The sequence below is a fragment of the Gavialis gangeticus genome, unplaced genomic scaffold, assembly GCF_001723915.1.
Source record: "Gavialis gangeticus isolate Ggan-Ray unplaced genomic scaffold, GavGan_comp1, whole genome shotgun sequence".
Lineage (NCBI taxonomy): Eukaryota > Metazoa > Chordata > Crocodylia > Gavialidae > Gavialis > Gavialis gangeticus.
This window is the reverse complement of record NW_017729022.1, coordinates 48,587,936-48,602,890: the sequence shown is the minus strand read 5'-3', so window position 1 is coordinate 48,602,890 and position 14,955 is coordinate 48,587,936. Positions and strand designations below refer to the sequence as shown.

At 43.0% G+C, this 14,955-nt stretch overlaps 1 protein-coding gene across 2 annotated transcripts in view; it reads right to left on the bottom strand.

Annotated features, from left to right (window-relative positions):
* Positions 1 to 14,955, bottom strand: part of PLEKHG7 (pleckstrin homology and RhoGEF domain containing G7) — a 91,533-nt gene that overhangs the window by 10,418 nt on the left and 66,160 nt on the right. For both annotated transcript variants that reach the window (XM_019514859.1, XM_019514860.1), the window contains 4 exons: positions 13,423 to 13,538; positions 12,259 to 12,352; positions 8,973 to 9,052; positions 7,870 to 8,029 (listed from right to left, as the gene is read on the bottom strand). In XM_019514859.1, the coding sequence (XP_019370404.1) occupies positions 7,870 to 8,029; positions 8,973 to 9,052; positions 12,259 to 12,352; positions 13,423 to 13,538 (450 nt within the window). The remainder of the gene's footprint in view (positions 1 to 7,869; positions 8,030 to 8,972; positions 9,053 to 12,258; positions 12,353 to 13,422; positions 13,539 to 14,955) is intronic.

Sequence of the window (14,955 nt, the reverse complement as noted above, 5' to 3'; positions counted from 1 at the left end):
ACACTCGGCAGCAGACCCAGAAGCGGACCAGAAGCACTTCCATTCTGCTTCAGGGGCCACCAGGGAGCATGCTGGGCCCACCTCCATGCTCCCACCGGCTCAGTGACTGGTGCCTCCTGGGTCTGGGGGGCATCCGGGGGTCCCCCCGCAGCCAATTGCTGAGCTGAGGGTACGGGGCGGGGGTGCAGCATGCTCCCCTGAAGACCCAGAAGTGAACTGGAAGTACTTCTGGTCCACTTCTGGGTTCACCGTCGAGCATGTGAGGCCCTCCCGCGCTCCTGTGGGACGCTTCATCCACCCCACCATCTCAGTGTTCACAAGCCATGCCTGGTACCACAAAGTATGTAGAAAAAATATTTAAAGCTGTGTCTATCACTGAATTCCTGATTCTCCGAATCAGCATTGAGTCTTCAGATTCGGATTCAGCTGAATCGAATCAGAGACGGTGATCTGAATCAACAAATTGAATCACTGTCCCCGATTCGGGCTGAATCTGAATCCGAATTGAATATGGTCTGTTTTGCACACCCCTACTCCAAATGTGTGTGTGTCTGTATTCTTATCCAGACTTGGAGGCCTGTGGAAATAAAGTCAACTGTTCCAGGCTGCCCCAAAGGTTGCAGCCCTGCCAAGTCTACACCACAGCCCTGTATGCTGCAGCCTGTCCCCCCACATAGGTAATCAAGTGTTTTGAGAGAGAGGAAGCATCAGTTTTCCTACCTGCTCTTAAAGATGTTACAAATTCTTATTAGTTTATTAGTATTGTGTAGTGACTTCTATGCAGATGTTACTTCATGCAGAGGAGCCTCTGCTGTTGCATGAGTTCATAGTGAAACAGGACTACAAGAGGCATTGGTTCAATAGAACATTTAAGCATGTGCTAATGTTTACATGTGTGTCTAGACTCACCACTGTTCAAAGCATGTGCTGAAGCATCTTTAATTTGAATGACACATCATAGCTGTACTTTTTGGTTTTTATTTTTCAGTGGTGGACACTGGGGGTTTCCTTTACCCGGCATGTTTGTGGGGGCAGAACTTCCAAAGAGGGGCTCTCAGATAAGAATCTGGAGATTAAGGGTAATGTTCTGGCTTTGTTGGTAGAATTCACCAAGACTTCCATGGAGCCAGGATTTTGTACCAAGTACATAGTTATAGAGCTGGGGATAGTGGCCACATGGGTAATGCGTCTATGTTGTGGCTTCAGAAGCATTTGTTTCCACCTTGCTCTGGTCTCTTGCCAAAAATGGCATTCCCCCCGCCCATCTCCATTAAGCTTGGCCATCTGGGCTGGGGTGTCAAAAGCAGCTGAATGTGAGACTAGCCACATCACACATCTTAGTGGACTTGTTATGTATAGATATTGGTGAGCCCCAGCATTACTGGGTTCAGGCAGCCTTCTGATTTAGTCTGAGAAGGTCAAGTGGGGATTTTTCCTCATTGGCTGCAGTTCTGCAAATTGGCCTCTTTTTCCTCCCTTAGCCATGATCTGGGGCTGCCTCATGGCACTGAGCCTTATTGTGTGGGCTGGATTCATTTAATTGTTTTACCCCAAGCTCACAGTGATACAAAATAAAAATCTGGCCCATTTTATTTTATATTCCATACTATTGGGAGAATAAAGCAAAATTCAGTTTGGAGAATGAGGGGAGGAATCGTCTCCTTACTAATGGTTCCCTTGCTCTGATGACTTCTACCAGACATCCCAGAGAGCAATGCAGAATGCTAGCTGCTAAGACAAGCCTTCTGTCTTTCTAAGTGTGCTATGTGTGATGAATTGCCTTATCTACTTATCTAGCCTGTATAGTTTGTTAGGGAGCAGTGAGTTTTTATAGAATATTTTGATCTTTTATATAATGACACTCATCTGAATGTCTCCAAACACTCCAGACTTCAAATGCAGAAGACTCCTTGGAGCCGCCAGCAGGTAAATCGATATATAATATTATTTTTATAGTTAGGAAAAGAAAGGCATGGAGTACTAGATTACTGGCCCAAAGCAATCAACACAACAAATGCATAGCAGCACTGGCACGGGTAGATCCAGGGTGGTAGCAGCAGTGGTGCAGCCACAGAGAGCTCATTAGTCATGTACCATGCAGCTGAAGGGGCTGTGGCTGCAGCCCCTTGCTTTGACCCTAGGTCGTGTGGATGAAACGAGAGGCATATGTGCACGACACTTTAGTGGGCTAAATGCTTTTGCACCATTTTAATGGTGTTGGTGTTTGCATGCCGTGGCGGCATATTGCACATTAATTCCAACCATTGTAGGAAATTCGGCGGCGTAACGCGCCTTAAATGACTCCTTTGAGGAGTTTTATTTTGCTGCCCCTACAGCTGTGGAGCAAAGCACCAGGCTCCATGTGGCTCTGCCGGAAGTCCTGCAGGCAGCCTGGCAGCAGCCTGGGAAGGCAGGCTCTGCCCAAGAAAAGTGGTGAGCCTGATTTCCTCCCCTCGGAGCCTGCCTACCTGAGCTGCACAGGGGCCCAGTGCTTCCCCTGGGACTGCCTGAGCCAGGTGTCTGTGGGCAGATGCTGCCTGGGGTGAGGGGCTGCTGCTGTGGAGGGAAACTCCAGCCCCCCCCCCCGTAGCTCAGGGACTGCTCCACCAGCCGGCAGCTTGCCTTCCCCTCCCCGTCAGAGAGGCAGGTAAGTCAGCAGGGTGTGTGCATGACAGGGGTTTAATCAGCCCTAAATTGAAGTGGTGTTTTTTAAAACCCACTGCTTCAATTTAGGGCCCCTGTTTCATCTACACATGGCCCTAGATGCTAGTGAGCTCTCAGCAGCCCACGCTGGATCCCCACCTCACATGTCCTGTGAGCTTTGAGTTCACCAGCTTGAGTCTGTCCCAAGTTCCTACTTTTATGCAGCACTGGAGCCTGCTGCTTCCCCTCCTTCTGCCCTCTTTGGGGATGGGAGGGCAGAAGGAGGGGAAGAGCAAAGGGAAGCAGGGATTATGGGCTGAGCTTGTGCCCACCAGTGGTGAGCTTATATTGCTTGCTGCACTGACGAGCAGATGAACTATGAGAGCTCGCTGGTTGTGGGGCACATAGGCAAGGTTGCCACCATGCTGTTTCACCATCCCTGGATCTGCCCCTGAGTTATAGCCGCGTTGCTCAGAACTCCTGACTCCTAGTTCTGTGGCCATTAATCGATACAGCTAGACTATTTTTAAACATGAAAGGTTCTGAGCCACTCAGGCCCTCAGTAACATTCATGAAAAGGAATGAATGGCAGCAATGCTTATTAATTTTTAATACAGCAGCATATCTATGTCTACAGGGCAGGATCCCTCAAAGTCACATGTAAGTTTTTCTTGAGAGAGAGATAATAGGGAATTGCAAAGATAACATCCAGAGTGGAATGTTAAAAGGAAAGCAACTGCCAAATGAAAAGCTATGTTGCTGCTTACAGATCTTCAAAGATGGATTTCCACAACTACATTTAACTACTAAGTTATATCTCTAGTACATAGTCCTGGCATTTCAGTATAGCTTTGCCTTTAGGGGAAGGCTTTTTAGCATTATGAGGGTAATATTTTACCTCTCATCATTGGACTGATATGTGGCAGGCTTCAGGCTAGAATTATATTGAATAATAAAAGAGCTCTTGTCTACAGAGAGAATTCTGCCAAGATAAGGGTACTACTTCCTTACTACTCCAATGGCATATTAGCCCATTCTCTCTCTGGATGCTGTTTTCAAACCAGATTCGCCATCAGTAATATGAAGGACATGGTGTACTTATTAGATTTAAAAATCAGGCTTTTAACAGATTAATTTGAGTGACCTTGGCGAGTCACAACAGCCCAGGACAAATACACCTCTGAGAATGTTTCCAAAAATATTAAATGCTCAAGAGTTATCAGCAGTGATGTCCATCCATAAAACTTCAAATAAATGTTCATTATTACCAATCCCTGTTTTCACATGAATGTTTAACTCTTGGACTAAAAAATCCATTTTCTCTTATTTTTATAAATCCTGGACTGATACTTTTTTTTTAAAGTCAGGGTCACAAAAATTGACTGGAATTTGAACACTGGGGGGCCATTTTTTTCTGTGTTTTTGTAGTGCCAAATGCAGTTGGCCTTGGATAGGACTGCAGATTTACAATGTTACTACTGTATAAATATATAATAATAAAGGCTGTCATGGGTATAGCCCATATTAAGCAGTGTGTGAAGATAAATGCTCTTCAGTTTGCTTATGAAGGAGGTAGTTTTTGTTTTTTTCCTGAGGCTGTGAAAATAAAGCCTCAGTGGGTACATCTGCACATGACGTTAACAGCACAGTGGCCTAAAATACTGTGCAGCAGTGCATCCCAGCACGAACAGTGCTAATACGGTATTGTGCAGTATTTGCCTACTGTGCAGTAGCATCATTTAAAAGGCATTTGTTGGCATTACTGCACCGTAACTCCAGTTACTGTGCACTTACTTAGTACTTGATTATACAAGTACTAAATTAAATGAGCATTAACTACTGTCCATTAATGAACATGTAAGTACACCTAGTGAGAGGATATTTTAAGTTTGAACCATTTCAAGCATTGCCTGAAGTTGGAAAAGGCCTGCTGACCATTGAGAGTAGGAGGCTTTTTTTCCAGCTACATATATTCATTAACCAGCAGGGTTATTTGGGGAGGGGGAGGAGGAAGAAGAGGGGAACCATGTAGTGGTATTTGTATTTAGTAACTGAGTTGTGATTAAAATATTAACTACAGAACCCTGCCAATGAATACCTTAATTTAAGATCAGCCAGCAGGATGACACTCTACTGTGATCAGAGAGGGAGGCAGCTAGCCATTTTAGTCTGGAGTCAGTCAGAAGGTTCGCAAAAGCCTTGTGCTCTATGTCTTATTTAGTTACTCTATAAAGGTGCGTATTAACTTGGCCTTCTGATTATACTGTGATACCAGTATTGGAGACTGGCTGAGTCAGTCAAACCCTAGGTACCTTTTAAACCAGAGACTTTCTGCATATGTTTATGGATGAGACCTATTTTTACAAGCTGTCAGCACCTTTTGCCTGAGCAGGTACTTTGCAATAATCTGAATTCGTAATGAATTTAGTATGAAAAGACTATTTATGGTTAAGATGCTCCGATCAGAAGCCACTCTATCTGTCATGCGATCTCCTCCTCCTCCACTGTTACTTATTAGGCATCAGAAATTGTTCAGAAATTGAGACGCACACAAAAACACAGACAATTACCATATTTACTCAAATCCAATATAAGATTTTTTTCTCCCATTTAACAGAAGTTTCTTGTCTTGGATTAGAGTACAAGGGGGTGGGGAAGCAGCTCTGACTCTGGTTCAAACCCAGGTTCAGAGTCAGAACTGCAGCAGCCACCTACTACCCACACCCTGCAGCCTCTGAGCTCAGAGCTGCTGCTGCCACAACTACTGTTGCATGGCAGAGCCAGGGCAGGAGTGACCATGAGCTCTGTGCCCTGGGCCAGAGTGGAGTTGGAGCCACTAAGGTAACCAGTGGGGAGGGAGAAGAGGCAATGGGGGTGGGGGAGCAGATGGGAAGGGGGCAGGTGCCAGGGAGTTGAGACATGGGGGGTGGGCAGGGAGGAGTGAAGACAGTGGGCACAGGAAGGAAGGCAAGTGCTATATGCACTTGTTACTTGTTATAACTTCCCATGTATAGAATCTGATTATTGGGGGATCATCTTAAAATCAAAGTAGTCTTGGATTCAGGTAAGTATGTTATTCCCCTGAGGTTGCTAAGGCCTTTGTGGTATGTTGTGCCAAAGTCCATAAATTTCTCATAGGGCCTTAAGGGGTGCTTTGTGTCTTGTGGACAATGTTCTTGTGGCCATTTTGGACTTATCAAGCGGTTGCCTGAGATTGCAAGGGGCTGGGCTCTATCATCTGGATGGTCCCATGTGATGCTGGGTTCACACTATTGTGTTGTCCCAGAGAAGGAAGTTAACTGACATTTCTATATGAGCTTTTCTGATCTAATATTTTATGCCAGTATGCTAATGAGGTGGAGAGGAAGTTCTTGGATGCTTAGGGTTTGTGGGCATGATCGAAGAGGTAAGCCTGTAGGAATGGCCTAAAAGTGAAGAAAGCAGGGACTTCGTGTCCTGGGATATGGAGGTGGTCCCATACAGCATGACTGCTGGCATAGAGACAGGAGCAGGAGAAGGGGCACTAAGTTCTTTCTGTACTGATGTATAGAAGGGAGTATAAGCATGACAGATGAGATTTTAATGACTTGTTCTTGGATCTGCTGCACCTTTTACTCGTATTCTGCTTCTGCATGAACTGTACTGCTAAAGCATCCCAAACTACTTGTGACTGAGATGTTTCTCAAGCAACAAGATGCTGGTATGCCTGAACTGGCACACCTGAGATCACAGAGGCAGGGCTGTCCTTGCCTTTAACCCCTGGCTACAGGTCAAGTGACATTCTGCTTGGTTTTGAGTGGGTTGGTAAGGAGATGCATTACAGAGATGCACAGTGAGGTGGTGTCTGTAGCATGTTTCAGAAGCCCTTATTTTTCCCCCGCTACTGCAAATGCTTTTTTTTCTCCCCTTAAACTTTTTCTTTTCTTCCTGTCTTGAGTAGTGCTGAATGCTGGCAAATCAGGATAGATCTATTTCAAGGTTATCACAATTTCTATGGTGAAATTACAAACTCGCTCTTCCACAGTGCTGAGCAGAGGGGGTGCAGGCATGGCCAGGCCCTGGCAGGATGTACTGATTAGGGAGGGGTCTCCCCCACCCCACTGCTGCTCCTGACCAGCGAGGCAGCCAACATTTAGTTACATAGCATGGAGTTACATGGAGTAACACAGCATTTAGCACCCCATCAAAACAAAAACCTTTCTCACTAGTTCAAGTTCCTCTTAAACAGCTTGTTCCAAGGAAAGAACAGATGGACATTACCAGCTACCTGTTGATTAGCTCCAAAAAGCTCTAAGCAGACAGCATCCTGTCTGCCTTTGTCCTGTCTGTCTTATGCAGTCCCCTCTCAGCATTAATTAGCATACCACATGCTGGCTATGTCCATGCTGTGAGAGAGGGGAGGGGAGGAATCCTTGCATGGGCAGGGGGTGGAGGGTGTGACAGGATGAAGCCAGGCAGATGCTGCTGTGCCTGTAGTCTCTGCTGGAGCTCCAGCTGGGAAGCAGAGGGGCAGGGCCAGCCCTGCTGTGGAGCAGATAGCCCCACCCAGGGCTGCAAAGTCTCTGGGATGCTGGGAGACTCTGGTTTAAGTTAAACCAGGAAGGGGTCTGGGACAGACATTGCATAAACTGGTTTGATCCAAATCAGTTAAGTCTGATACTACATTCAACCAGGTTTATCTCAAATAGGTTTCAGCCATTTTCAAACTGGTTTATGTGCACTGAACAGCTGTTGTGTTACAGGTTTAAATCAATTTCTGATCACTTAAACCGGTTTATGTGTTATGTCTGTCCCTAGCCTTAAGAACATCTCTATCAAAGGGCAGCAGGGAGGTGAGGGAGCAATATAGAGCTTACGGAATTCAGACTCCTAAACTGCAGCCGTGCAAACTTGAAGAGCATAAAGAGAACAGCCCATAGGTTTGTGCAGGCTGGTATTCTAGAGCAGGAGATTTGGGACAACTGTACAAGGTTTAAAAGTAATGGAAAATCTATTTAAAAAAGGGTTCCCCTAATTGCTAGTTCTCCTGGACAAAACAGTGTGTGATACACAAAGAAATATAACTTGCTATGATCTTTAAGTCTGCTTCTGTACGTGAGGAGACACGCTTGAGCCCTGTGATCCATATGTAAAGGAAAACCTTTAGCCCAATGTTTAACCCACATATGAGGCTTTTTGTGCTATGTGTTTATAGCGCATGAATATACAAAACACACATCAACATACCTGTTACATGGAAAGGGTCAATATTCTTTAGAACCAATCTGTCTAGTGGAATGGGCTGATCTAGGACAATGAAGAAGCCACCTTCTTTTATGAATAATTGCAACTCCAGTGTAAGGGAAGGGCAGACAGGTATCAGACCTGTATCTGAACCCCCATATTTCTGGAAAAAGAAAAGGAAATAATTGGATGATATATTCCTGGATGGTTGTGCATGCTTAGAAACACCTGACATGGAATATTTGACCCAACTGGTTTTCTACTCACACTGGGGCATAATGCTGCCTCATACAAGAAGCAATTTCTAAAGAATTTCTCCCTTTAGTGGCAAACCTTATCAAGGGCTCCTCAGTTTTGGCTCAGGCCCTTTGCATCCCCCCCATGCTAATCTGTGCACCTCAGAAAATTTCCATGGAAGAAAATAACTGCAATTTGTTAATAAATTACTTTGAATTCAGCTATCATCTCCTGCATCCATCTATGGAATTATTGCCTAGCATCACTGCTTGGGCATTGTCCTGAACTTAACTGATTTTTTTACTCCAAAGTACCAAGACGTGAGATGCCTTAATGGTCTTTTGGTGGTTAAAATTTGCTAATACCTAGGTCTTATTTCAACAGTAGATTTCATGCGGGGCTTTGGGGATCCTATGCTGTTAATACAAGACCTGGGGAATGTTCCTTCTATCCTTTTCATGTCCTTGTGACCAGATATTTAGCAGAATTCATTGGAATCTGACGTATCCATGCTATGAGATCTTTTGCTGTGGCCTCAAACTTGTGACCTCTAGGCTGTTAACTGTGCATCTTAGTGCCCATAACTCCCCAGCCCCTTAGGGAATGGTAGTAGTATCTGTGTTCAATAATGTGCCCAGGATGTCACAGTGCCATTACAACGTGCAGAATTTATTAGCATATATTGATGATAAAACTGCCATGCAGGAATGGAACGTGATTTACTCTCTTGCTATTAGAAATCTTTTGGTGTTTACACTTTTAAAAAAATAATCCTTCCAATATATTTTAACAAATGTTCTCCAGGATACACAAAATAATAATAAAGCCCTACACATACAGTATATGCGGACATTTCTGTCCATTGTTACCTTTTTGTTACGTTTCATTTTGGTAATTAACAGGAAGTCATCGAAAAGGAAGAGGTAGACATCAAGGAATCTTGTACTTTCTGAAGAGATAAAAAACCCAAACAATAGCATAAGGATGTGTGCTTTTGAATCTAAAGCAGGTCTGTGTAAGAGTATGCATCTCACTTTTAGATTGGAATGACTTAAGTTTCTTCTGAGATACCTTTTATTAAAGCTTGTGTATTTTTGATGATACCATGTATGAAATATTTGGTTTTTATAGGTGCTTTTGAAAAAGAAAAAGGATTTTCATTCTAGCCTGCTATTACTCTTCTCCTTTGTTTTCTGTTCTCATAAACTCTATGCTTGAAAGACCTACATCCATGTGATCTTAGGGCATTTATACATGTACTCCTGAAGTGGGGGTGCTTCAATTAGAGCACCTCCAAGACCCGCTCTAATTAAATCTCCCAGAGCATCACGTGTATCAGCATCTCCACGCTGAAAAATGGCAGCAGGGGTGCTTGAACTAAAGTCATCGAATGAGCTTTAGTTCAAGCGCTCCTGCAGCCATTTTTTGGTGCAGGGACACTGATACATGTGACACTGAAGTCTGCTGGAGCATGGTAATTACAGCTCTGAAGCACCGTAATTAAAGTGCATCAGAGCAGCCTCGCTGCACATGAATAGGCACCCTTAGTCACTAATATCTGTGGCATGTGCCAACTGCTTGGAAGACTGACAGTTTCTTATTGCAAAATAGTTTGGATCACATTTGGAGTATCTTTGAACAGAGCTGCAAAGAGTGGCTAGACCAAAAAATTCACACATGGGCACCAGGGAATTTTAACCCTTTGGAAAATGCAGATATTTAAAGAAGGGATGCTCTACTATTCCGCTGGGCCCTTAAAATAGTTGTCCAAAAACTGATACCCTCAGCTCATACTTTCACATTGAGATTATAAAGGTCCTGCAGAATCTAAACAAAACAGAGTGGAATCAACTTCTATCAGTAGCTTGCAGGTAAGGATAAATAATTTAATACATGTTTTTCATAGATTATTTTGTTATTTTATATGTATGTATCTAGATGTAGAAATGTTATTTCATATGCACACATTTAGATGTCTTCAGGTATAAAGGCCCAGTTCCAACTGTGTGTAGATATGCCATAGCTTAAAGAATAAGTAATATTTTAAAAGAGGGTTGGAACCCCAAGAAATCTTCATGTCTGTGAATTATTTAGAGTTTTTGGGGTCTCTTAGTTCCATTGGACTCCCAGATTGGAGCTAGTGCCTCAATCCACCTTTAAGAGAATTCCTCCATTGGTTTCAAATCCTATCTTTATATTTTCTTGCATGCCTATGTCTCATTACTATCTTTTCCAGAATCACTTCCTCTCTGTCCTGTGCACATCCTTTTCTGTCTAGTTCCATTGTCTCTCTCTCCTCTGTTGGCAGCAACATAGTAATTCCTATGCTATCACTATTTGCCTGCTACATTCTTCAGCCTTCCCTCCCCAGTCTCCTCACCCCTCCTGTTACTTTTTGTGTCTTGGATAGGAGCACTCAACACAGAGAACATTTAACAAAATCTAACTTCAAAAAGTTTGAAGCCATTAAGTGATTTCACTTGCATAATGTTTGTTTGGGAACACGGTCTCCTAAAACAAATTTCAACTCTCTCTCTTAAAGATCAGAATGCAATGGCCCCATCCTTCACCTGCAGTCAGGGTAGTAGTAATCTTTCAGAATCCGTGCTCATTCTGAAATGTTTTGGTTTAAAAACTAATTCATTTACTGTGGCTTCTTAAACTAATGACAGTAACTAGAAGTTATAATTATATGTTATGGATTGGCCACTTGCTAGAAGGATGTGTACACAGAGACAACCTATTTTATCTTGCCAGCCATGCAAGACACTAGAAACAGATGAGGTGGCTTGAGATCTTGCTTCCTTGAGCCGTTTCAAGGCCAAAGCCTGGTATAGTTCCTGTTGTAGCACCTTGTTGCTTAGCTAGTCATAACCAGGGATCCTAGATTTCTATGGGGAAAAAGCAGAACATTTCCATTTAAAAACCACAAAAATCCACATCTTTCTGTGACCTACTGAAAGTGCAGTGATGTCCCATGGCGAGTGGCACCATTTCTGCTTTTATTTTTGCTATGGTTTTTGCCCCCCTGCCACTGATTGGCCAGGATGCAAAATTGCGGCAAAAATAAGAGAGCAGAAATGCCACCTTGTTTTTGGTCGGTCATGGAAAAACATGGATTCTGTATTTTTTCCATGGTTTTCCATGGCAAACAAACAAGATTTCCTGGTCATAATATTTATCATAGTGTTGTCTAGATTATGCAGGACTAAATTGTTTCCTGCAACCTCTATGCAGGGGTCATTGTATATGTCAGTTATCCTTACCACGTTCATCATTAGCTTCCACTTCCTACAGTGGCTGCAGCTAATTTTTCAAGATCTCTTTATTGTGAATAAGGTACTGTCAATTTGAGCAAGTATTCCTTATGAAAACCTACAAATGGCTGATTCTTTGGTGGGAGTTTTAGTTTTGAAAGTGGGAAGACTTGTAGTCATTCCAAAGATTTTCCACTGTAAATTCCGTGTATATGGGCCACTCACCAGAAATCCTGTTTCCCACACATATGTATATCTTATACTTGAGCCTAAAGATTAGAGCATTTCCCTCAGGCATGTGTATTAGGCTGATGCAGGGATTAAAGCTGGTGGCAGGCTCAAATTAGGATGCTAGCCCATGTCTATTTGTTTCTTATAGCCTCTAGCATAAGTTTTCAGTTATACCAGTAGGAGAAGGAAACATTTGGTCCACGGGAAGTCTGTCAATGTAAATATATTTCTTAGGATGAACATTTTATGTATTATTCTTTCAGCTTTAAGGCATAGCAAGGAACAAACCCATTTGAGAAAATGGCTTTAATTTAAACAGCGTTAGGTACTTTAAATCATAGACATGTGGCTCAGAGAACTTCAGCCCACCTCAACATTGGTATGCATGAATGCATTTAAATCTATCTTTGGGACATACTTTTTCCCCATTGTTCAGCATTGCACTGAATTATGTTTTTCATTTTCATCTTGAAAATGGAAAAAGAAGTCAAACCATGCAGATTACTCATTCGTTTGGCAGCTTAACTGTTTCTCCTCCTTTGTATGACATACTGTCATTTTTGTTTTCTTCATCCCCATGTCTAGTTAATATATGGGGACATGGATTTATTTTACACCAACCATATACTGTATGATTCTGTAAAGCTAACTCTTAAGTAACATTTACCTGCTAGAGCTAACTTCCCTTCGTGAAGAAGATGCCTGTTTGTGGAAGACAGGATGTTTTCACTCAGGTTATCTCTCAAAATATGTTTCAAACACTTGAAAGAAAGAAAGAAACAGAGTATCACACAGATTTGATTTAAGAACTGAAAAGAATATTAGTATTATAGGCTATTCAGGTTGAGATCAAGCTAAATCGGCTAACAACAAATCATGACCCTGTTTTTCAGCAGTACTATGGATTAAGCAAGTTTAGTTTTTTGAAATGTCAAACTAGGATCTTCTTTTCTATGTTGAGAACTGCACATGAATTGAAATAATCCTTAAAGTGAGTCCCACTTGGCAATGTTACCATAATGCTACTTAAAGGCCAGCTGCAATCAAGGGAAGATCAAGAGGTGACCACAAGGGTGAGGAGTTTACACAGCACAAAGCAGAACACTTTCCCATGGAAAAAAACCACCTCATATTTTACATATTCTACTAATGCTGATGTGAATTTCTTTGGTTCAGCTGTGGGAGGGAGGAAGATGACAAATACTGCACAGCTCTATTTTGAAACTATATTAAAAGAAACAAAGAAATCATATTAACTGTACTTATCAAAATTATTTTTTGGTTACCATATTTATTTACCTGCCTGAAGGAATTCCCAGGGACACTTGGAACAGATGCCTTCCCAATCTCAGAACCAAGTGAGGTAAGAACTAGCTTTGCCTTCCAAATAGCCAACCCTGAACTTTTGGAACATGAAAGGCTGCTGCAGAAGATGTCGAAGTAGCAGTAGGAAAATATGTTGATTGAGTCCATCTTTCCCACCCTGATCTCATATGAGGAAAACTAACCATATGCAGTGTTTACAGGAATGGAACCTAAAACGGTAAGCTCTTCTTTCCACAAGTATTTACCCAGCACCCACTACTTTGGGGATCATGACTGGGGACTCTAGAGATGACAGTCCTACAATAATTATTGCATCATTGTCATAACACAATAATAATACTGTCAATAATGGATATAGTAGATCTGCTTAAGTGCTCTATAATAGTCTTCAACTAACCTTAGACCACAGTGCTAAGATATGGCAGATGTGGATGCTAAGTGCATGCTTTCTTCAAAGTGACAGCTATGAGAATATAACTTAAATATTGCTTGAAAAACTTCTCACCTCTGGAACAAAGAACCTTTTGTCACGATCCCAAAGTTGAGGCCAAATGATGACCTCCTGCAGCTGTCTGCATTTCTGAAAATTGTCCAACCACTTTACTTTACCTTCAAGATCCCCTGAAAGAGATAACATGCCATTTATTCACATATTCCACCATAATGAACCCATTACGCTGACTGCTGACCAGTGAGTCCAGTGGAAGCTGAAGAATGATGTGAAATCCTGGCCCTGTTGATATTGGTAGCAAAACTCATTTTGACCTCAGTGGGGCCAGGACAGGTTTGCATGTCCTGTTAAATACAGTTATTGTATGTACCAACCTTAACTGCAAATGATTTTTCATTTTGTTTTGTTTTGCTGTGTTTTAAACATTCAAATACTTCTTAACAATTGGAGCCCAGATTGAAGTCTGCTGCTTGGAGAAAGTTATTTATTAGCGATTTGGACGATGGGGTGAAATGCAACCTGTTTAAATTCACTGATGATACCAAAATTTGGGATGAGGTGAGCACACTAGTAGGGAGGGAAAGACTACAATAAGACCTGGATAGGTTACAGGAGTGGGCTCACATGAACAGGATGCGTTTTAATACTGACAAGTGCAGGGTGCTGCACATAGGCAGTAGAAACCAGCAGCACACTTATAGAATGGGAAACTCCCTACTTGAGAGCACGGAGGCAGAAAGGGATCTTGGAGTCATTATTGACTCCAAGATGAACATGGGCCGACAATGCGAGGTCACGGTTGGCAGGGCTAACCGGACCTTGTCGTGCATCCACAGGTGCATCTCAAGTAGAGCCAGGGAGGTGATCCTCCCCCTCTATGCGACGCTGGTCAGGCCACAGCTGGAGTACTGCGTCCAGTTCTGTGCGCCCCATTTCAGGAGGGATGTGGACAACATTGAAAGGGTCCAGAGGAGGGCCACCCGCATGATCTGGGGACTACAGGGCAGACCCTACATTGAAAGACTGCGGGACCTAAACCTGTTCAGCCTTCACAAGAGAAGGCTGAGGGGGGACCTGGTGACTGTCTATAAATTCACTAGGGGGGACCAGAAGGGTTTAGGGGAGACACTGTTTCCCCTAGCGCCCCCTGGCATGACAAGGAACAATGGACACAAATTATTAGAGAGTAGATTTAGATTAGACATCCGCAAGAACTACTTCACAGTTAGGGCGGCTAGGAGCTGGAACCAACTTCCAAGGGAAGTGGTGCTGGCTCCTACCGTGGGGATCTTTAAGAAGAGGCTTGATGACTAGCTGGCTGGACTCATTTGAGTCCAGTCTTTTCTCCTGCCCAGGCGGGGGGTCAGACTTGAAGCTCTACAAGGTCCCTTCCGACCCTACTTCTATGATTCTATGATTCTATGTTTTAGTCCATATGTAAAGAGAAGAGCATGCGTGAAGTCTTTGGAGGATCAGAGCCTTAATGAGCAAAGCCATTTAAAGGACAACTAAATTTGGATGTAGAGTGATTTTGTTGTACATTCATAACATGAAAGGGAATGCTGGAGGTAAAGATATTCCTTGTTC